The sequence below is a fragment of the Ruditapes philippinarum genome, unplaced genomic scaffold (genome assembly GCF_026571515.1).
Source record: "Ruditapes philippinarum isolate M1 unplaced genomic scaffold, ASM2657151v2 ctg875_1_1_1_1, whole genome shotgun sequence".
NCBI classification, from domain to species: domain Eukaryota; kingdom Metazoa; phylum Mollusca; class Bivalvia; order Venerida; family Veneridae; genus Ruditapes; species Ruditapes philippinarum.
In genome coordinates, this window is record NW_026861939.1 from 78,880 (window position 1) to 104,015 (window position 25,136).

At 33.8% G+C, this 25,136-nt stretch overlaps 2 protein-coding genes across 2 annotated transcripts in view; one reads left to right on the forward strand and one right to left on the reverse strand.

Annotated features, from left to right (window-relative positions):
* Window positions 1–346: 346 nt before the first annotated feature.
* On the reverse strand, window positions 347–9,676 carry LOC132717424 (HCLS1-binding protein 3-like). Its single transcript, XM_060700890.1, has 7 exons — window positions 9,519–9,676; window positions 8,396–8,558; window positions 7,576–7,783; window positions 5,610–5,751; window positions 4,432–4,529; window positions 2,414–2,567; window positions 347–1,728 (listed from the first exon to the last, which is right to left on the reverse strand). The coding sequence occupies exons 1-7, from the start codon at window positions 9,542–9,544 to the stop codon at window positions 957–959; spliced, it is 1,563 nt and encodes a 520-aa protein (XP_060556873.1). The 5' UTR covers window positions 9,545–9,676; the 3' UTR covers window positions 347–956.
* Window positions 9,677–9,750: 74 nt separating this feature from the next.
* LOC132717425 (uncharacterized) overlaps window positions 9,751–25,136 on the forward strand; it is a 39,736-nt gene continuing 24,350 nt past the window's right edge. The window contains exons 1-7 of the mRNA XM_060700891.1: window positions 9,751–9,866; window positions 16,774–17,259; window positions 17,791–17,910; window positions 18,891–19,016; window positions 19,639–19,775; window positions 20,669–20,810; window positions 22,414–22,542. Coding sequence (XP_060556874.1) covers window positions 16,774–17,259; window positions 17,791–17,910; window positions 18,891–19,016; window positions 19,639–19,775; window positions 20,669–20,810; window positions 22,414–22,542 — 1,140 coding nt within the window. The 5' untranslated portion in view covers window positions 9,751–9,866. The remainder of the gene's footprint in view (window positions 9,867–16,773; window positions 17,260–17,790; window positions 17,911–18,890; window positions 19,017–19,638; window positions 19,776–20,668; window positions 20,811–22,413; window positions 22,543–25,136) is intronic.

Genomic DNA, 25,136 nt, shown 5'->3' on the forward strand with positions numbered 1-25,136 from the left:
ATAGGGGTCAGCTGCTGGTCATGACCAATCATCATACCAAGTTTGAAGTTCCTAGGCCTAAGCGTTCTTAGTTATAGAGCGGAAACCGTTTTTACTTACAAGGTCAATGTGACCTTGACCCCTTGACCCCATAATCAATAGGGATCAGCTGCTGGTCATGACCAATCACCATACCAAGTTATAAGTTCCTAGGCCTAACAGTTCTTAAGTTAGCACTCGGAAACCATTTGGTCTATGGACCGACAGACAGACAAATGCAAAGCAATAATTACCCCCTCTTCTTTGAAGTGGGGGTATAACAAACACAATTAGAATTCAAGACCATACATATGAACAGGTATTAAAAAAAAATCGTTTTTTATGTTACCAAATAAATACAGTAAACCCTTTTTTGTTACTTTATCAAAGTTCTTCTATAACCAAATACAGTTACACCTGTAACTGAATTTATCAATGTAACAAAAGTTAATCTAGAACTGAATACAGTAACACCTGTTATTGAATTTTATTAAAGAAACCAAAGTTAATCTATAACTGAAAACAGTTACTCCTTATCCTGAATTTTATCAATGTTACTAAAGATTTGCTTCAAATAAATACAGTTAAACCTGTTATTGAAATTTATCAAAGTTATCAAAGTTCTTCTAGAAATGAATACAGTAACACATGTTAATGAATTTTATCAAAGTTATCAAGTTCTTCTAACACTGAATACAGTTACACAAATTATTCAATTTCATCACTCAATACATTTAAACCTGTCTATAATGACCAGTGTTGGATAAATTCAAACTGTTGTTCAGAATGGGAATGTCAAAACAGCTAATTTTGTAGCTGTGAGTATAAATGGAGAAAAGAAATCAAATGTTGACCTTAAATGTAAGGTTTTCTATATGTGATCTTTATTCACAGGTGATCTTTTTGCACAGGTTTCACTATGAAATTAAAACAATCTGCTATGAAAATAAATCTAAATCATCATCACCACCTTGCGTATTTTCTTGAATATATTTCATTATATCATCTTCAGTGATATCAACTACAGCACTTGTGTCTTTTTTACTCTCATTTGCATTGGCTGTTGAGTCAGTTATATCATTATCTGATTTAGTGGCAATACTTGGTTTATTTGGCATTCCTGGTTTACTTGGAATTCCTGGTTTATTTGGAATTCCTGGTTTACTTGGAATTCCTGGTTTATTTGGAATTCCTGGTTTACTTGGAACTCCTGGTTTACTTGGGAGTCCTGGTTTATTAGGAAGTCCCGGTTTATTAGGAAGTCCCGGTTTATTTGGAATTCCTGGTTTAGTAGGAGTGTCTGGTTTTGTTGGACTTGCACCAGGTTTAGGTTTCAGTCCTGGTTTGGGGTTTAAATCAGGTTTACTTCCAATATCCGGCTTTTTTCTCAAAGCAGGTTTAGGTCTTACTTTCTCCTTTGCTGTAGTATCAGTCAATAATTCTGTTTCTGCTGTAACACTGTCAAAATCACTAACTATTGTACTGTCATTTTCTTTAGTTTTAATTGGTTCTTCTCCCTTTGGAATGGATGGTTTATCTTCTGTTTCAGGTTTGGATTGTACTGGTTCAGCTTTCTCTTCTTCTTCTTCTTCAGCCTTTGGTTCTGAATCTGTAACATCTAGTTTAGGATCGTCATTAACTTGCTCCACTGATTCACTATCTTCTGGTTTAAGTGACATCTTCATAATTTTGTCTAAATCATCATCAACACTGAAATAGACAAATGCATGCAATGATTTTCTAACCCTTATTGTGAGCATGGACAAGTCCAGTTTTGTATTGGAACAGTTCATTGTAAATATATAAGGTCAAATATCAATTTGCAAAATGCTGGCAAGCCAATATCTCAATCAGCATTCAAAGTTTTAACAAGAGCTGTCAGCAGGACAGCATGCTCAACTATTCTCTTACTTGATTCTCAACTTAATATTTAGTGAAAACAAGAGCCTGGATAATGTAGAATTTCATGTAGAAAAGTTCAAAAAGGGTCATAATTCTGCCAAACCCTTGTTAGAGTAATAAGCCTTGGACAGTAACCTCTTATTGTATTTTAAAATAAGTCTGTGAAGTTTCAACCTATTCCCTTTAATTAACCAACTTACACGCAAAAACTTCACCAAAGAATAGTCATGTTTAAAATGCTGTTACACTGTTTTTGGTTTTTTATTTTACATTCTTGCAGATTAAATAACCAACAAATACCGGTAACTGGGAATTTCAATAAAATCCTACCTGCCAGGTATTAGAATCATTTAACAAGGAGCTTATTAATACAATGTTAAAAATACTTATTCACTTATTCTAATTTAAAACACAAAATACGGACAAGTAAAAAAAACTACCAGTAAATAACATTGGTCTTTTTTAACTTGCTGTATATTTAATATCATTTTACCTGAAAAGGTCATCATTGCTTTCCTCATTATCTTCATCTGGCTGCATGGATGTGACCTTGACCTCTGACCTTGACCCAGTTATAAATAGGTCATCTCCTTCACCATCCTCCAATGCTCCACTTAAGTCTGGCTCATCAAATATCTTTAAATCACCTACATAATAATTATAATTCTTGTCTATTAAAACATTTAAGACAAACTTGTGTGAGTAACCCTTACAATACTGGAACCATAAGTTAACAGTTATTTTTACTTGTGAAAGCCTTAATTTATTCTAAACCCTTACCACCCTAAATATCATAAAAGGTCATGTCCATCTTTCAATCTGGATGAAACCAATCGTCATTTTTAGGGGTAATTTCTGAAAATATGTACTGACTGAATAGGAAACAGTGCAGACCATGATCATTGCACATATCAGTCCTAGCTTCACATCCATGCCATTTGACCTTGGCCTGCACTAGTAGCATGAGTAGAATTGATTGCCATCATCAGACGAAGAGTTAGTAACAATAAAATATCATGTTAATTAATAAACCATAATTAAGAGTGTTTGTGATGAAATAAGACACCTGCTTTGACGGTTTTCGTTTTTATCTAAGGCAACAGATGTGCCAACAAAAACAACTAATTTAGCTAAGATGTAATAGTCAAGGGGGATGTTTTAATCTACATGTTAAAAATACAACCAATTTTAACAGCATTTTAATGAATAATACGGATCGCCATTATCTATAAACTAGAGGATGCTTTTGTAAAAAAGCGCATGTCTCCCCCACTGCTGAGAATAATTGTGAATGGAAACAGGAATGGAAATGGAGATAAGATAATGTAAATACCCGGTAGTCACTTCAATGAAGGCTGTCTATGGATGGTTTCTATTGTTAAGGTTGTATGAGAAGATGCTTCCTAAACTGTTTGTTTTTAACCAGGTATTCAATTTTGAAAATCCTGGTTATTCAATCAGCGTATGGCAGGCGGGCGTCAAACGAAATTGCACTTGATGGTCATATCATATATAGTTTCACAAATGAAATTAAATGAAATTGTGTCTGCTCCATAATTCTTCAAACCTTTAAAGGATTTTGATGATACTTGAAACAAACGTTCATATTGTCAGATTTTTTTACACTATTGAAAGACAACTCAAATTACAATGTATGTATCATCCGGAAAGGAGAAATTAACCAACGGTCGCTGTGACCTTTGACCTACTGACCATTAAAACAATAGGGATCATTTGATTAATAAGACCAATCATCCTATGAAGTTTGAGGGTTGTAGGTCAAAAGGAACTCTAGTTATCATCCGGAAATGAGAAATTGACCAACGGTCACTGTGACCTTGACCTTTGACCTACTGACCCCAAAAACAATAGGGATCATCTGCTCTATAAGACCAATCATCCTATGAAGTTTGAGGGCTGTAGGTCAAAAGGAACTCTAGTTATCATCCGGAAACGAGAAATTGACCAACGGTCACTGTGACCTTGACCTTTGAACTACTGACCCCAAAAACAATAGGGATCATCTGCTCAATAAGACCAATCATTCTATGAAGTTTGAGGTCTGTAGATCTAAAGGAACTCTAGTTATCATCCGGAAACGAGAAATTGACCAACGGTCAGTGTGACCTTGACCTTTGACCTACTGACCCCAAAAACAATAGGGATCATCAGCTCTATAAGACCAATCATCCTATGAAGTTTGAGGGCTGTAGGTCAAAAGGAACTCTAGTTATCATCCGGAAACGAGAAATTGACCAACGGTCACTGTGACCTTGACCTTTGAACTACTGACCCCAAAAACAATAGGGATCATCTGCTCAATAAGACCATTCATCCTATGAAGTTTGAGAGCTGTAGGTCAAAAGGAACTCTAGTTATCGTCCGGAAACGAAGAATGGACGGATGGACTGACCGACTGACAGACGGACGGACTGACGGACGGACAGGGCAAAAACAATATGTCTCCCCCCGAGGTGGGGGAGACATAATAATGTAAACCTTGTGTTTTACCATTTAAATTAGTGTCGGTTGAAATATCCTCAGTACCAAACAAATCATTATCATCATCATCAGCGTTTTTGTCATAATCTTCATCATCAAATAAATTTCTGCAATCATAAATGTAGAAACTTAAATATATAAAAATTTAGATATAGGAATTTGATACCATACATGATCAGATGATATTCTTTTGCTGATATTTCTTTGTTAATATTTTTCACTGATATTTCTTTGCAGGTATCTCTACTTATTTTTACTTGCATTTATAAAAAAAATATTGTACTTTATCTTTACTATTTTTTTTCCCGGCAAACCCTGTTACATTCGGTTATGCTTCCTTTCAAATCGGACACTTTTATCTAAAACAAATTCCCAGACCAAAATAAGGAAAAAGAGGCATAATAATGTGAAAATCCCCGAAATGAAAAAAATTGATGTTAGTTAACAACATTATGCAAAATATGTAATTCTAAACAAGGATGTCAATCAGTCTTCTTCATTTCATGACATGTAGATGTAAGGGGATGCACTTATGCATATTGTTACAATAGGAAATACTACTTTATTACATTAAATCAATTAAGAACTTAATGTTTCAAGTGCTTTAATAGGTTCAAGTATCTGTAATTAAAGTGTTAAACACTTGAAAGTGGTAAATCAACTAATTACACTCAAGAGTGATTTCAATTCTCAGAAGACCTATGATTAATGGATGTATTACTTTTCTTTGTTTTTAGTAATTTTAAGTCCTTTAGTATTTCCCATTAAATGTACTTGTTTTTATAGCAAAATGGTGATGTGACTCCTCTTATTGTTTCAACTTATTTCAATTTTCAAAAGTTCTCAGAGGTAGATCTGTACCAATTTCCAAAAGGTTGAGAAAAAAACAACATATAGCTTATTGTCTATGATGGATTTCCCTCGTTTTGACTTAAAACTACTCCACTGGAACAAAACTTACTTTCTCCACAAGAAATTGTCAACTACCCCACTGAATGACTGCACATCAGGAGTGGTGGAATACTATACTATAACAAGCTCTTTTAAAACAAAATCATGCCAGAAATACATGTATTATAATGTGCTACACCTGTGAATCTACAAGTCCTCCAAGCTTCCCAGACTGAGATAAATGCCACAAACCAGATTTGCTGCTTAATAATGACCTTCACATTAGGTAAACTTACTCATCATCTTCATTGTTATCTTTATTTGATGCATCCCCAGCTTCTGGTTTATCTGTTACTTCATCAGAGTTATCATCTTTGTTGACCTTTGATTCTGAGACCTCCATCTTTCTCAACTTCCCTGCCTTCATGGCACTCACACCTAAAATAAAACTTAATATGTGAGTCTCCATGTCATTTTAAATAATTTTGAAAAAAAAGCGTTGTTTCACTTTTCTGCATTAAAAAAAATCATATAAGAATCTTAAACCTGCTGCAGCTACAGACCACTGGGTTGCGTTTCATGGCAAGTCCTAAGTCTCTTATATGTCTTAAGACCAAAACTGAGACAAATTTCATTTCAAAGAAAATGTCACTACTTATGACTCCTATGTTCAGACTCTTCAATTTTTGAATAACCATGCAGACAAACATTTAGTTATTCACACATTGCGGATTAAAGGGTGATATATTGTATTTTGTAATTTTCCTCAGAAGAATATGAATTAAATAAAAGTCTAAAACTTTTACTGAAGATGAATATTTTTTAAAGAAACAAGCTTAAGTTAGTCTTAACTTTGTCATATGTCCTAAGACTTTGGATATACTTAAGACTTTCTATGAAACACAGTCCAGAATATCTGCTTGAGGGTCACTGTTCTTCAGAGTTTTCACAAAACATTTACCAAGGGCTAGAAATTCCCATCTGTGAATTGACAGCCGGTGTTATATTAACTTTTACTTGCATATTGCATATACATATAAATCATAGTTAAGAAAGAAATCATGAGACCAAAAAATTTCATGCCACATTTTTTTCTAATAGTCATTTAAAACAATTGTGACTAAATGTCTTACATGGGGATGTAAGATTTTTACTAGCATTTAACATGTCAGCATTTAATGGTTTAAAGACTTATTCATGAATCAACTAAAACTCAACAACACACCCTAGATTTTTATAATGGACTTAACTTACTTTGAATTTAGAACAGTCCACTATTAACATATGGGATTCTGAAATTACTTAATCTGACAGCACAGACATGAGTCTAAACTAATAGCATAGGCATTTAAGCTGCAAAAATTCAAAGAAGTAAATAATTTAAAAAATGTATGCTATACACCGAGTGGGAGAAGTTATGTTGCTCACAATGGAACAAAGGTTAAAGGTAAGTATTTTGTTTTAAATATTTCATTTAAAACTCTATCAATAAATATTTACAATTCAGTGACTGATAAGCATTATATTCAAGCAGATTATAACCATGTGACCTGCATGCAAACCGAGATCAGCTGGCATATCCTTGCTGTTTGACCTTGGTCAGTGCACTGTTTGCTTTTCAGTCAGTATATATATTCTTAAACTTTTCCTAAAATGGATGAATGGTTTTGTCAAGATTGAAAGATGTCTTATGAATATTTTTAGTTGATAACAGTTGCGTGACCTCCTGCTTACAAGCTAAACTGACAACTCTCTTCAACACTGGGCCAAAGAATTTATTCCCTGAGGTTGTACTTTTAATTATGAAGGTAAGTTTACACTCAACCATATCACATCCTCTCTTCAGAAAGTCATTATTGATAACACCAAAATGACTTATTTTCAAGTCAGGAACCATTTCCAAAACCATTCGTTTTAAACAAGAAGCCATTTCAGTTTTTCAAACAAACTCCAGGAGTATGCGCTAACCCCCTCTTATGAACATTTTTAGCGTGTAACAGAAAAGATCCTGCTGTGACTGAGATTCGCTGTAGCTGGCACTTAAAGTCTCAACCTGCCATTTACCAGCTTAAGTAACAAACCTCTAGACCATTGAAACACAGAGTTTATTCCCTAAATCACTTGTCAGAGGTAGTACTTACAGTTATGAAGATAAGTGTGAACTCAACTGTAACAGATGGCGAAATATTTACTATGGTAAAGGACTTATGTCATAAGCATGACTCAATATTGTTTTCAGCATTAAAAAGATAAACAAATTACCTAGGAATTCCAAAAGAATTGGATCTGTACAAAGTTTAGGTGTCGAAGCCAAATATCTCAGAAAATGATCCAAATTATTTCTCCGCTCTTTAGCAATACTGTCATTCATCATTAACACTTTCTTCGGAAGCTGAGGAAAAGCAGTCCCACTGTATTTTGTGTTAAATTTACTGTGAATTTCTTCAAAGTCATTAAGCTTTTTCATTACCTAGAAAACAAATGAAATATAAAACTCTTTTTTCAGAAGAAATAATCTGTATTTCCTTTCTTATAATATAAAAAGAAATTAGCAACCGAATTGCCTGAGACCAAATTCCCTTATTCTGCTCAAATGAGATGTAAATTAAAAAAAAAAAAACTTTATTGACGAAACCATTAAGTGCATTAAACAAATTAAAAATCAATTCATCACTTCCAACATTTTCATAAATTTTTGAAATCTGCAAAAACATATCAAACTGGGTTTCTATGGCTGTTGAAGTATTCCTTAAAGACGGGCTTGAATATGATTTCTTAGTAGTTTACTGTAAATACAACATTTCGTAATCACTTGTATTGTTTTACATTTTAAACCTTTAACCTGATGTACACAAAAGTGATCAAACTTTGCCATAAGTATAGAGCCACACCAGCCATCACATCCCTGCAGTCTGATCAGGGTCTATACCATTGGCAGATGGACTTTAACTTTGAATCTCGATATCCCCAATATTAAAGTGCAAAAAATATATCTTGGATAATTTATTAAAAAAACACTTTCAATGGGTTTAAAGGGTTCAATGCAAGGATTGCATTATTTTATACTACATGTATAACTTACTGTAAACTGGACATTATCTGCTTCCTTGTGTTTTGCTGACTTAAAGTATGACAGATTTGATACAACCATCACTTGGTATTCATAGGAAGATCCCAGCATCCCTTTTGTCTCCTTGTATGATGTCACTGATAAATCTATCCCAGTGTCCTTATTCTTCAGTTCTCTACAAAACATAGAAATGTCTTTTGCTTTTAACATGTATCATTTAATATATTTTGAAATTTTTGATACTTAAGATCATCTATATGTGTTTTACAGATATCAATGTATGTTTTGAATATTAACCCATATGCGATCAGTGCAAACCTAGATCAGCCAGCACATCCTGTACTTCAATTATTGTTACATGATCTGATTAATTTGCTACTTAAATATGCTCACAGATTTATACAAATTTAATAAGTAAAACAGTGATTATTGAAAAAATGGATGCTTAATCAGTAGAGGACTTCATAAAGCTAGAGGAGCATTAAGTGAAGGGAGCTTTAAGTTAAAAAAAGCATTATAATAAGGAGCATTAATTAAGTTAAAAGAGCATTTAGTTTGAAAAGTATTAATAATTAGAGCAGCATAAAGCAATAAGTTAGAGGAGCATTAAGTTAGAAGAGTTTTAAATTAAAAGCATTAAGTTAGAAAGACATTAAATTACAGGAGCATTTATAATAATAAGTTAAGAAAGTTAAAGAACCATTAATTCCAGCATACAGACATAAAAATTACACTTGATGCAAGTATTTGATAACTTTGTTCACAACAAACATGCACAGTTAAAGATCATTTAGACAAACCAGGTTTGCAAATTTAAGTCCTTAATTGAAAGACTTCGCATTTTCTTTTTTTCCGGTTTTACATTATGATAAAATGCAGAGTTGATTACTGCTAACATACATGTAGCTTTAAATAGCTCTAAATCTATTTATATCTGAATACTGCCAACCGCACAATATCTATAATCATATGCAGGAAAAATCAATAATTCCAATCGTCCATGCAGACCAATTCAGTGTCTAAAATCAACAGATCAATTAATATCCCAGATACAGTATTAATTTATATATGAGTGTTTTGACTGTCTACACATGCTGTCACAACATACAGCGCCTTTAAGAATATAATGTTTTACCTGACTGTGACAGTGGCACGTGCCATGATTAAAGTTGCTTCTGTTATAACTCTTTTTTTATATGTTGCAAACACGCCCACTCGAAATTCAGTTTCAGTTTAACATGGTTGGTCACATGACAGATCACATGACTTATTTACAGACGCTTTAAAATAAGAATCAAGCCTTTTAGGAAAGAGGCAAACAACGAATCAAAAAGACTTTTACAAAGCATTGTCCAATCAAATCTACCGTTACAACTAGGTTGGCGACTTGTTTACATCATGGCCGCCGATATGTAACTTTAAAGATATCGAAATTTACATATTAAAACAGTTTTAAAAAAATCGGTATTTTCAGGATAAAAAGGTATTGATTAAATAAAATGACTACAATTGCCTTTTCATTATCCTTCTTTAAGGTTGTAGAACATTTGTTTTGTTTTTACCGACATCTTACAAATTGTCAGGGTGTCAAGAATCCGGACGATAATCATCATGATCTGATGATAATGACATGAATAAGTGGTTACCCCTCCACATATTTTTCAAAAATAAAAACCAAAAGCATAAATTATCTCATCAAAGATATAGAGTACATACATTAAATTAGCAATCAATATCGGTGTTAGCTTTTAAATTATATGAAATTATAGGCAATATACTACTCCCCGCGGGTACCGCGTCCTTGCCTATTCCGATGTAATAGGAAATTTGTTTCTTTACACATTGAGTGCCACCAAATACTGTTTCCAACATTATAGTGAAAGTGGAAGTGCTGCTTTTTGTGAATTTGGATAGAAATTGTTAGAAATTTCTTCATTTCAAATAAATTCTGTCATTGATAGGAAAATCCAAAGCTGCCAGTGTGTGCTGAAAAAACTTCTTTATTTTACCCCATATTTAACGGTTAAACTTATTATTTCATATTCCGACACGTGAAGGTGGTCTGCTGAAACTGTAGTGACAGCATATTCTGTTACAAAAAATTATACTGAAGCCAAAAAGGGCCATCAATTAACATACCTATGAATGGGAAAGTCGTTTAAAATGTTAAAATAATTGTTCATTTTGTGTTTTAAAAGTGTTATTCGGTATTTCATGCACCGCTTCCATTTTTGGATCAACACCTCAACAATTATTATTGAGCCGAAAAGTTGTGACAAGGATTTACATTACAAGGATCGGACACTCTCGTTTAGCTTAAAGTTAAAGTCTCGTCGCGCGCATGCGCGGAATCGCACATCGGATAAAGGTGGACAGAATGACAGATGGCGGAACGCGCGGAGTGCGAAATTTGACAGATGTTCACAAGAGTATGTGGTGTTATTGCAGCTTAGATTGTGAAAAATTATACACATATGAATGTATTGATACAGTATTATTTTGTGTCGCTAAAGTATTAATATATGAAAATATGTCGATAGAACGATGCAACGCTTAGTTATAAAAGTACCTAATTTAAAAAATATTCGCCTATTGTTTAGGCATACTCTCTACACTTTGACACCCTTTTACTTCAAGCACAAATTATTACCGCGATTCAGATTAAGATAATTCTTTTTTACATGGTTTAATGGGTGCATTGCAAAAAAAAATGTTTCTTGATTGCTTAAAAACTTTTAAAGAAATTCATGTTTGAAATTTGTCTTTAATATTTCTGTGAATTATTTTCAAATGATTTGTACATTTTTTATTCAATTACCTGTATATTAGTATAAATGTAGTAAATATTCTACTAATTAGTGTATTAAATATGTTTTTCAGATCATTCTAGACAAGCGTTCATAATTATAGATGAATTCATTAGATTGGCAAGGAAGAAACTTTTATTGGCATACAGAACAGCTGTTTTTATAATTTATTTTTTATTTTGAAACAGATTTTTTTCATAGTTATCCATTACAATTCATGTCAAATGATATATTTGTCATATGTTTATTTTCATTATTTTTCAAAGAAAGGGCTAAACAAATTTAGGCCATCCTTAAAAAAATGTTTGTTTGCAGTAACCCGACCCAGAATTTCCAAGGTGGGTCTGAGGTAGGTCAATTGTTTTTGTTTTTTTATTCAACTGTACTCCCAAATAAACATGGAATTTCAAAATGCTGGACAATTATATGCTTTGATAATCTGGTAACAATTAATAAATTGATAACTGAATTCTAATTTAATAAGACCTACATTTTATTTCTTCTATTAACCTTTAAAAGAACGAAAACAAAGCACAAGGCATATTTTCTGATTCAAAAAAAATTTTTTTTTATCCAGACCATGAAAAAAAAATTTGAGTAGGGGCAAATTTTGTGAGTCGGTCGCGTTACTGCAAACAAACATTTTTTTAAGGATGGCCTTAGTTGTATATTTTCTATTTCATTTATAAATGTTAATAAAGAAAATAGATTTACATTGTATTTAATATATAAAGACCGCGCACATACAAAATATACATTGGAATTCTATTTGTTTTTGAAGATTGAGTGTTGCAATTATCACATGTAACCTGGTAATGAAAGTTTGAAAATAAAGTTTTTCAATTATCACTTGTTACCTTGTGATCAACCTCCTTCAAAAGTACAAAACTTCAAAGAAATTTAAGCGATGTGTAAAAAATAATCAAAAGTTACTTTTATTCTCAAACTGTAAAGATTTTTATTGTTTTTCTAGCGTTACATTAAAAAGTATCAGAAATATCTTTCTACGGGCATTCAAATAAAAAGAATAATTAAAGTATACGAGTGACATTAAAAACTGGCAGGAATCGAGACAGCCACACGAGAGTACTTTTAAAACTGTTACGATGATTGTCTACTTCACTGCATCGACTTTTGAAAACTGATTTACAAAAAATAATAATGATATAAATGATGAATGAAATTTAAATATTCTATGAAAATGGCAATATTAAAATCTCGGCAATATTTTGTGATAAAAAAAATGAATAAATTTTCTTCACGTGTTGAGCGAATTGTAAAGCCCGCAATACATTACCCGTAAAACAATTGTGCGTTAATAAATTTGACTGCATAACCCAATAAATCTTTAATATTGCGTCATTGATCATCTGTGAATAACTTACATCGGCTTCTTTTTATACGCCCGTTTGAAAAACGGGACGTATTATGGGAACGCCCCGGGCGGGCGGGCGGCGTCCAATTTTGTCCGGAGCATATCTCCTACATGTATGGAGGGATTTTAATGAAACTTCATAGAAATGCTCACCACTATGAGGAGCAGTGTCGCGCACATGAACCAGGTCTCTAGGTCAAAGGTCAAGGTCACACTTAGAGCTCTTTGAAAAATGCTTGTCCGGAGCAAAACTTCCACATGTATAGAGGGATTTCAATATTACTTGGCACAAATGTTCACCATTGTGAGGTGGAGTGTCGCGCGCAAGATTCAGGTCCTTGTGGCCAAGGTCAAGGTCACACATAGAGGTCAAAGTTCAGATAAAAATATGAAGATGTGTATATGGACCATTTAGTCATCATTTATTGAGGGATTGTAACACAAATGGTCATTATCAAGACTATGGCTGTGATACATATAATTTAGGTCAATATATACAAGGTCAAGGTCACTAAAGATGATGAAATATCCAGATTTTGTCCGGAGCATATCTCCTACACGCATGGAGGGATTTTAATGAAATTTCATAGAAATGTTCACCATTATGAGAAGCCATGTCACGCACATGAACTAGGTCTCTAGGTCAAAGGTCAAGGTCACACTTAGAGCTCATTGAAAAACGCTTGTCCGGAGCAAAACTTCCACATGCATAGAGGGATTTCAATATAACTTGGCACAAATGTTCACCATTGTGAGGCGGAGTGTCGCGCACAAAATTCAGGTCCCTGCAGCCAAGGTCAAGGTCACACATAGAGGTCAAAGTTTAGATAAAAATATGAAGATGTGTATAGGGACGATTTAATCATCATTTATTGAGGGATTGTAACACAAATGGTCATTATCATGACTACGGCTGTGACACATGTACTTTAGGTCAATATATGCAAGGTCAAGGTCACTAAAGATGATGAAATATCCAGATTTTGTCTGGAGCATATCTCCTACATGTATGGAAGAATTTTTTTAATACTTTATGGAAATGTTCACCACCATGATATGTATTGCTCCATGCATGATCCAGGTCTCCAGGTCAAAGGTCAAGGTCACACTTAGAGCTCATTGAAAAACGCTTGTCCGGAGCAAAACTTCTACATTCATAGGGGGATTTCTATATAACTTGGCACAAATGTTCACCATTGTGAGGCTGAGTGTCGCACGCAAAATTCAGATCCCTGCGACCAAAGTCAAGGTTACACATAGAGGTCAAAGTTCAGATAAAAATTTGAAGATGTGTATAGGGACCATTTAGTCATCATTTATTGATGGATTGTAGCACAAATGGTAACTATCATGACTACAGGTGTGACACATTTAATTTAGGTTAATATTTGCAAGGTCAAGGTCACTGGAGATGATTAAATATCCAGATGTTGTTCGGAGCATATTTTCTACATGCATGGAGGAATTTTAATGTTACTTTATAGAATTGTTCACCACCATGAGACGTAGTGCCCTGCACATGAACCAAGTCTCTAGGTCAAAGGTGAAGGTCACAGTTAGAGCTCATAGAAAAACGCTTGTCTGGAGCAAAACTTCTACATGCATAGAGGGATTTCAATATAACTTGGCACAAATGTTCATCATTGTGAGGCTGAGTGCCGTGCATAAAATTCAGGTCCCTGCGACCAAGGTCAAGGTCACACATCCTGTGCATGTCTTCCCTACTGATTTGTTTTAAGGTTCATTTAACAACACAGTGCCAAGAATAAAAACTTGCTTGCTAGATAACACTTATCCATAATGCCCCCATCTCCATCTAAAGCTTTCGTAAACGGGCGTATTTTGTGACTATGGCACCCTTGTTTATTTTGAAATTGAATTTATTATGTTACCATAATAATAAATTTCAAATACCTGCTTTTTTATATAAAAAATGTAAATTTACCGCGAATTTCGTCAAGTTAATTTTTTAATCGTCGTTGCGGACAGATAAACTGTACCTTTAAAAAATAAATTAGATATTTGAATTAAACAAGGATTTTTCTTCAAAATAAATTTTAAATTTCCAAAATCGGATAACAAATGGAAAAGCTATATGGTATTTTGTAAAGTAGGTGTCCGTTGCGAACGGGCATTTACGCATAGCGCCGGTAAATTATCGATCAATGTACCTTTATCAGGTGCACGACAAGATATTTAAGCATTTATATAGGGTTAACTGGGAGTGTCCGATCCCTGTAATATAAATCCGTGGTTGTGATTGCTTCATTTGCCTTTGACTTCCCCGTATTAGTTTTGGCTTCCTTAACTAAATTATGCGTCGCTTTTGGCTAGATTTTAGAATTTGTCTGCAGCTATTTTAACATTTCACCCAGTTTCATTTTTTCAGTATTTATTTTCTCTACAAAATCTTATTCCAATGTTAGGGTTTATATGGGTCAGGGTTATATATAATACATCAAGTGTTATGGGCTAGGGTTAGGATTTTAAAACATAGATTTTGCTGCAGACAGATCCTAAAAGTGCTCCATCACTTTTATTTTGACGCTCATTATGCAAACAACAGGTCTAGCATGTACTATAAAACCTGTTTGCTGAAGTCTCTCTAGCTAAGCCTTTATAAGATACATTCAGTGTATCCCATTTTTATACAGTGACACGAAGGGTACACTTAAGACAAAGCCATAGGGAAAGTCCACCAATAATTACATTCAGTCATCAATCTATCTTTCATTATTGTCAAAAATCTCGCGGGGACGTTGACATGTCAATCGCAGCATGCCATAGAGTAAAACTGAAGCAATTAGCCCTACAAAAGTATATATGATTATAATAATAATCATTAATTCATGTAATATCTATCAACATATTAAAAACTGATTTTAAACATAAAGTACCAAATAATTTCTGATAGGTAAAAACTTAAGCACTTTGCCCTGCATCTTGCTGAAATGATTACATTATTCAGATCTTTACAGTCTTTTGGCTGTGAGAAATTCTTTTCTTCCTAAAGGTAATTTTTTGACTTTCATGTTTTTATGTTTTATATCATTTAAGTCTAAAAAGGTTAAAGAAAAGAAATTTAATTATGTGTATGAAATCATGTCTTAAAAGATGTACCAATATGTACATGTCTGCACTGTGACAGGCTAAAATGTGTGTTACACTGGTATTTTCCTAAACTTAAACACAGCAACAAATAAAATTGTTAAAAAACAGCATAGAAAGTTTTGGAAGCCATTATACCTATACCTAAATGTTGTAGAACACTATGCACTGGATTGTTGGTAAAAAAAAATGGCCTGAGGAAAAGTAAACTTTAGGTATAGTGAAACAAAAAATAAAGAATCAAGTCAATGTAAGGTATAGTTATTACACATACTGACCTGATAACTATTGAACCTTAGATTTAAAGTATAACTAAAACATGGTATTCTGTGAATTTATCTTAGTAGCTAGCCTGTAACTAAGTCAGGATCCCACTTCTTGAATCTAGCTTGTGAAAAGTAAGCAGTCAATTTACCTCATTTTCTAAAAATGAAATTATTGAATTTCAAATGGAACATTTTTTTTATTCCGTCACACTGGGGATAAAGAATTGCCTACATATTAATAATTTTTTTTTATTTTACTTTTAAAAAGTTCTATCAATTGGGTTTGTAAAAGCTAATTTAGACTAGCAGATATTGCCAGCCTCTAGCTCAAAATGCTTGTAGTTAGATATGGCCCTGAAATATTTTATTATGACTTGGCATTTACCACAGTTTACTGCCACTTTAAAAGTGAAGTTTTATGGCAAAGTAAAGGAATGTAAAATAACATCAAAGTCTTAACAACACTCATATATAAATGATAAGAAAACTAGTTATTTGATAAGAATCAGGGAAATAATATTATGATTGACTAAATTAGTAACTTTACAAGTTAAAATCTAAAATAAAACAAAACAAAATAAGTGTCTCCTTTAGATCATCTTATATAGATCACAATATCAAGTGAAAAAAGTTTGAAGACCTGCCAACAAGTTTGTTGCAATTCTTCTTTAAAAAAAAATTAACTGGTCAACATATTTGGTATTTGATCTAGTCAAGACCTTTGCTTCAGTCATTTTGCCAGAAGCTCTGAATACATGTGTCTCATTTCTGACTGTCTTAATATTAATTTGCCAAACCAAAAGTGAAACTTCAACATAACTTTATTTTATTCAGATGGGTAGCAGCTCTGGTAAACCAAAGGTTGAGGATAACCAAACCAGCAACAGTGGGAGACAGGATGACCCAAAGTCTTCTAACCAATCAACAAGTAACAAGCAGCAGGGAGGACCAGTGGAGGACAAATCATCATCAGACAAAAAAGTTACTGCAACAGCAACCAATGAAAAACAAGTCAAAACCTCCACAGATAAAAAGGACACTTTGACCGGAAGCAATACAGAGAAAGTCGATACTGTTGTTGACAAAAGGATTGTTGAAGAAGAAAAACCCAAAGAGACAGAGAAGAAAGTAGAAACAGGTAATTCACAGGGAAAAGAGGAACCAAAAGACAATGCAGCAGATGGTCTTAAGAATGGAAAGGAAGTTGGAAACATAAAGTATGAACCCAAGTCAGAAAATTTGATTGAAGAAGTGTTGATTGATGAAGGTCCAAAGGAACAGTTGAAGTTTGACTGTGCTGTAAAGTCTGCTTGTCTTTTGGTATGTGATGCAAATGTCTACACTATGTCTTTTTTCAAACATTTATTAGCTCCACTATCAATGAATGAGGACAGTTAAATATTGTACTCACCCAGGTGTCAGCATCACACTTTAGTTACATTTTTGTGTGCAAGTTTGTATCTCCAAACCTGCTGAAGGGGATTGGTTGAAACTTTACACATTCATTTGAGAGCATAAAAGGACTGTCACTGTCAAAGGCCTTTAACAAAAACATTAATTTTGACATAATTATGGCCCTTTTTTAACTTCTTTAAATTCTACAACATCCAGGCTTATGTTAGCAGCTGTCCTGTCGACAGCTCTTCTTATTGATATGATTTATTTAGTATAAATTTAACTTACCTTAGTTGTATTTCTTTTTCAGATTTTAGATTTTTGTTAAGTTGCTTTAGCTAAGGCATATTAAAAAAGGTTTTCAATTTTGTATCAATTATGAATATCTTAATCTCTTTGAAAGTAATGCACATTCAGAAAATAAAATGGAGAATAATTTTTTTATCTTTATACCAGGTTAAGCCAGAAAGTGTTTACAAGTGTATCACAAAGAATGTGACAAAGTTACAGTTAATGAGAGCTCTACCTCAGCATTTCTCTCTACCAGACATGCTTAGCAAACTGGATAATCTGAAGGTAAGTAATACTATTGGAGCACTGCTCGACTGAATTTAATAGGGCATGGTTTGCAATACAAATTCTGCCCACTTCTTGTAATGCTTAAGCCATTAAAACAAATTAAAAAGAGGACATTTATTAGGCTTCCTGAAATACAGTTGAAGTCATTTATAAGAACAAATCTTTGGAAACAAAAAAGTAACATGTTGACAAGACAGTCACCTTAGTGCAATAAGTGATTAAATGCTATTAAATTTAGAAGCACTTATTGCGTTATTGCGTTAGTGTCAATAATTTAGTGGTGATACAAGAAGCAATGGTATAAAAAAAGTACTTTTGTCATACAACATTGATTTTACATGAAATTGACGAAGGTCATCCAAAAATGAATGAGAGTTAGTATGTAACTTTTGATTGAAAAAAACATAAAGCCATAAAACTTGACACATAACTAAATTAACTCTCTGCACGTAAGAGCACTTGATGGGAAGCATCACAACATTATGTCAGTTTTGATGATATCATCTCAAACAAGGGGCGTCCAAGGCCGAGTGGTTAAGGTCGTTGACTTCAAACCACTTGCCCCTCACCGCTGTGGGTTCGCATCCCAACAGGGACTTTGGATTCTTTCATGTGAGGGAGCTATCCAGCTAGCTTACGGAACGTCGGTGGTTCTACTCAGGTGCCCGTTCGTGCCTGAAATAATGCACGGAAGGGCACCTGAGGTCTTCCTTCATCAGTAAAGCTGGAACGTCGCGATATGACCTATACTGTGTCGATGTGACGTAAAACCCAAAACAAACAAAAACATCTCAAACAGTGTAATGGCGGACAATGCTGACAGTGCTGACGTGTGAAGAAATTTATGCATATATAAAGGTAGAGAGTAGGCGGAGAAATTATTTTATTGACAACAGTCATCAGTTAAAGTCATCAGAATGATTTCCTCATGTATTATTTAATGCAGTTTAAGATCATTATATGATATTCTATTGCAGGATTTGGATCTTTCATACAACAACATGGGACCTCAGTGTTTCAGGTCTGTTTGTCTGGCGATGTGCCGAAACTCTACGATATTAAGTTTAAATCTTGCTGATAATAAAGCAGACACAGATTCAGCTGTAAGTTGAAGTTTATATATTAATGACAGTCTTAACCAACTGTTAAAGTGTTGTAATGTTAAGTCTTTTTAAGTTCTGAATGTCAGTGGTGAAAAAATTCAGTGGGGTTTTTTATCTTCCATTCCATTCTTTACAATAATTATACAGTATTGTATAATTGAACCTGCATAACTGGTTATCATTAGTATTTATACTTGTAAATTATTAAAGAAATGTAGACTTGCCAATGTAAAGAAAAGCTGGACTTTAATACAATGTATGTAATTCACCTTAAGCTAAATGTGATTAAAACTTTAAGCTTGCTTGAACCATTCTGTAGTACACCTCCTAGAAATGAGTGTACTAATGTCATACCAGGAAATATGGTTGTGACCCCAGTAAGGCTTATACTTCTATGTTGAGAGACCAACAGCATAACCACTTGACCACCACGATTATAAGGCACCTTTGATTGTTATGATTTTATGATAATTTACTGATAAATTTTTATTTTGATACATTTACTTTTTGCTACTGATTTATTACATGCTTATGGCTGTAATAATACTAATCATGTGCTATAACTGTCATGGTAACTAATTATCTGTTTTAATATTGTTTTAACAACATACATGTACTTCAGGACTGTATAGGCAAGATGTTGGAGGAAAACAGCACTTTACAATACTTAGATGTATCCAGCAACTATCTCGGAAAAGATTACTTCTCTCGTAAAGTAGGACCTACTTTAAAAACAAATACTGCACTGAAAACTTTAAGGTAATTTGAGCCAAATCACGACAAAACCAACATAGTGGGTTTGTGACCATCATGGATCCAGACCAGCCTGCGCATCCGCGTAGTCTGATCAGGATCAATGCTGTTCGCTTACCAACTCTTTTACAAATAGAGAAATTGATAGCGAACAGCATGGATCCTGATCAGACTGCGCGGATGTGCAGGCTGGTCTGGATCCATGCTGGTAGCAAACCCATTATGTTGGTTTTGTCGTGACGCGGCTCAAATTTTTGCGGATGATATTATGGTAAAGCTTGTTTTGATTTTGATTTACCTGTTAATGTTTTTGGTAAATATCAATATAGGGTATAGAAGTAACGTTTAGATGGAGGATTTATCAAGTATCTATTAGTCTAAATTAGACTTGTCAAAGAGACATTAAGATAACTTTGGACTGTGATGTCTTTTTTCCTATTGTTTGACAGTAGGAAAAAACAGTCCGTAGAATGGCTCAAACCATTTACTCTGAATTATATAGGCTGTTTCAGTATGTACTCTTTAAGCCCATTACCTGCTGAATTTCTCAAATGGACTTGTCCAGTTTTCATTTTTGGAACTATCCATTATCAATTTTGGGGGTATCAAGATGAAAAATTTGAAGCAGGTCAGTCAACAGTATAGAGCCTAGTCAGACTGCAGGGATGTGTAGGATAGCCTGGTTTTTATATTGATGGCAAAGGCCAATCACTTTTGGTTCCAACAGTTGATAGGAGAATATATATAAAAAAAAAAACATATATAGTAAAAGTGCATTTTTTTCAGTCTTTGTAATGTTTAAAGCACATTCCTTTGAAAAATAAAACTGTAAAACATGTTCGTTCATTGTCATATTTAATATTATATATTTGATTTCATATACATGCATACAAATCTAGGTGTGATAGCATTGGATCGACTGATGTCCGGCTCCTAATTGATGGTTTACAGTCTAATACAAGTCTTACAGAGTTAGACATGAGTAATAATGACATATCTGACAAAGTTGGCTTTGGTAAAGGTCTGGGAGAATGTCTTAAGGTAAGTACAGGGTCCCTATTATAACATTGCTTTTATCCCCCATTCACCATAGTGCCGGGCTTTGAACTTTGTACTGCTAATGGCTGTTATGGATTTCCATATGAAAGTGTTAAAATTAATCAGAGATTCAGACTATGGTACAAAACACATGATCTGTTACTTTCTCTTTAAAGAACACATGATCTGTTACTTTCCCCTTACAGAACATATGATTTGTTACTTTCCCTTTACAAAACACATGATCTGTTACTTTCCCTTTACAGAACACATGATCTGTTACTTTCCCTTTACAGAACATATGATTTGTTATTTTTCCCATTACAAAACACATGATCTGTTACTTTCCCTTTACAGAACACATGATCTGTTACTTTTCCTTTACAGAACATATGATTTGTCACTTTCCCATTACAAAACACATGATCTGTTACTTTCCCTTTACAGAACATATGATTTGTTACTTTCCCTTTACAAAACACATGATCTGTTACTTTCCCTTTACAGAACACATGATCTGTTACTTTCACTCTACAGAACAAATGATCTGTTAAGTTCCCTTTACAAAACACATGATCTGTTACTTTCCCTTTACAGAACACATGATCTGTTACTTTCACTCTACAGAACATATGATCTGTTACTTTTTCTTTACAAGACATATGATCTGTTACTTTCCCTTTACAGAACACATGTTCTGTTACTTTCTCTTTACAGAACATATGATTTGTTACTTTCCCTTTATAAAACACATGATCTGTTACTTCCCCTTTACAGAACACATGATCTGTTACTTTCCCTTTACAGAACATATGATTTGTTACTTTCCCTTTACAAAACACATGATCTGTTTCTTTCCCTTTACAGAACATATGATTTGTTACTTTCCCTTTACAGAACACATGATCTGTCACTTTCCCTTTACAGAACACATGATCTGTTTCTTTCCCTTTACAGAACATATGATTTGTTACTTTCCCTTTACAGAACACATGATCTGTTTCTTTCCCTTTACAGAACATATGATTTGTTACTTTCCCTTTACAAAACACATGATCTGTTACTTTCCCTTTACAAACACATGGTCTGTTTCTTTCCCTTTACAGAACATATGATTTGTTATTTTTCCCTTTACAGAACACATGATCTGTTACTTTCCCTTTACAGAACACATGATCTGTTTCTTTCCCTTTACAGAACACATGATCTGTTACTTCCCCTTTACAGAACACATGATCTGTTACTTTCCCTTTACAGAACATATGACCTGTTACTTTCCCTTTACAAAACACATGATCTGTTACTTTCCCTTTACAGAACACATGATCTGTTACTTTCCCTTTACAGAACACATGATCTGTTACTTTCCCTTTACAAAACACATGATCTGTTACTTTCCCTTTACAGAACACATGATCTGTTACTTTCCCTTTACAGAACACATGATCTGTTACTTTCCCTGTACAGAACACATGATCTTTTACTTTTCCTTTACAGAACATATGATGTGTTACTTTCCCTTTAAAAAACACATGATCTGTTACTTTCCCTTTACAGAACACTGATCTGTTACATATAACGTCTCATTGTGTCTTGTAATTTCTAGAGATCTGACTGTGTTCTAACGACTATTTCACTGAGTCGGTGCAGCCTTAATGCAGCAGCCATCACTGAGATAGAGAAAGGGCTGCAGGAAAACAAATCTTTGTGTGAGCTTAATCTAACAGGAGCTGAGGTAATTACATTTTTTATTTGAGAGAAAGTTCAAAGAAAGTATACTAAACATGTGGAATGAATGTATACCCAATTGTGAGAGCTTAACCTAACAGGAGGTCAGGTTGAAATCTTCACAGATAAGATTTAGTTGAATAGGATGTGAGTCTTAAAACAGATTAGGCTTATTTGGTCAGGAATTGAGGATAATTCCCATATAGATAAGACTTTGTGTTACATTGTTGAATGTTTGGCATATATCCTCCAAGTTAGAGCTTAGTTGGCGAGGATGTCAGATAAATATCCAAGCAATTACACCATTGTTTACTAAGATGTGAGGCATTTGTATTTGACCAAAAACGAAAATTTTGTTGAAATGCATAGCATGTGTAAGCATATATTTATATTCACGATTTAGTCCTATGTTTTGGACTATTTTCAATTCACCAAAAAATCCAAAAAATGTCAAAACATAAGTAAAATAGTGCATGAATGAAAATTAAGGTAACATTTTTAGTGAATTGAGTGATTAAACATCTTCATGATACTTTCCATTATTTCAAGACTAAGCCCAACAACTATCCATGGCACGCCAAAACTGCTAAGTAAAAAACAACTCAATGTCAGATTTTCCTTTTTCTTGTTATTCCAAAATCAAAAATATAAATTTGTGTTTAATAATAAGTGGTAATATCAATATCAAATAAATGATGCATCCTCATTCACTAATAGAAATATAAACATGATTGGCAATAATTGGCCGCAATTAGGTAATTGACTTCCTTTGATCATCAATTATACAAGATAATTGTCATAAGGAAGTGAATAATCAAGGACAGAAAAACCCAGGCTGCCAGGGACCAGATGGTGTATAAGTGAAATGCATGTCATTAAAAATATTTGCCTATGAATTTAGGTTTCCAAATCTCCGCTCTATATATTAGAGCTCCTTTATTATTTTATTTCCATATCTCCGCTCTATCAATTAGAGCTCCTTAAAAAATTAAGTTTCCATGTCTCCGCTCTATTTATTAGAGCTCATGTATCCTTTTAATCCTATTTTCCAGTCTCCAGCTGGGTCTACCTGTTCCGAGCGGACCCAACATTTTTAAGTTTAGGCAGAAATAAGGCAGCCTCCCCCCAGAATTGGTCATCACCCAATAATACAATGTATTTTAAGTGCCATATTAAGGGGAGAAGCTCACCAATAACTGATTATAAGTTATGTTATGAAGTTTTAGCAAGTATATGTACAAATGTAGAGCCAGTTTTAGACACCATCCAATCCCCAGCAGCCCAGAATTTTCCACCTTGATAGAAAAACATTGCGACGCCTAAATATGAAGCTGTTTAAAAACACAGTGCTATCGGACTGGGCTGGAAAAATTGTAATTGATTGTCTCAGGGTTGTAATGTTACTTTAATTCTCTGATGGACTGTTCATTCTCACTCAGGTGTCATTCCCTATTGTTTATTTATTTTTATTCTGATTTCAACTGTGAAGGATGTTTGCACTAACAAAGTTACACATGATGATAAACTATGACATCTCTTGCTCAGATTCCAAAGTGTTTCAATCAAGCTGTTCTTTTCACTTCATCACGGCAGTAAACTGTCATGTCCATATATTGAAACATCTCATCAGTCTTTAAGCATTTCGCCAGCCCATTTGTGATAGCAAACTTCATCATTCTGAAAATGAAAACTAGACCAGCAGAAGAAAGAACAAACTTTCAAAAGAAAAATTGATATACACAAAGGGGCATAACAGTTAAGTACATGACAATATTTTTGTGGGTGTGGCGGGTGGGCGACTTTTTGTTTTAAAATAATTCAGAGTTGAAGCTGCTGCTAAGCATGGAATTGAGAAGGGGAGATAATCATAAATCTACTTCCTGTCAAAGATTACAAGAAAGACAACTGTGTTTCAATTCCCCAATATAGAAATACCTGATTATCCCCCTTTCCATTGGAACTTTGCTGAAATAAACAAGGCATTATTGCAAATATGCAATAAGCCCAATTATTTCAAGACTAAGCCCAACAACTATCCATGGCACGCCAAAACTGCTAAGTAAAAAACAACTCAATGTCAGATTTTCCTTTTTCTTGTTATTCCAAAATCAAAAATATAAATTTGTGTTTAATAATAAGTGGTAATATCAATATCAAATAAATGATGCATCCTCATTCACTAATAGAAATATAAACATGATTGGCAATAATTGGCCGCAATTAGGTAATTGACTTCCTTTGATCATCAATTATACAAGATAATTGTCATAAGGAAGTGAATAATCAAGGACAGAAAAACCCAGGCTGCCAGGGGACCAGATGGTGTATAAGTGAAATGCATGTCATTAAAAATATTTGCCTATGAATTTAGGTTTCCAAATCTCCGCTCTTATATATATTAGAGCTCCTTTATTATTTTTATTTCCATATCTCCGCTCTATCAATTAGAGCTCCTTAAAAATTAACTTTCCATGTCTCCGCTCTATTTATTAGAGCTCATGTATCCTTTTAATCCTATTTTCCAGTCTCCAGCTGGGTCTTACCTGTTCCGAGCGACCCAACATTTTTAAGTTTAGGCAGAAATAAGGCAGCCTCCCCCCA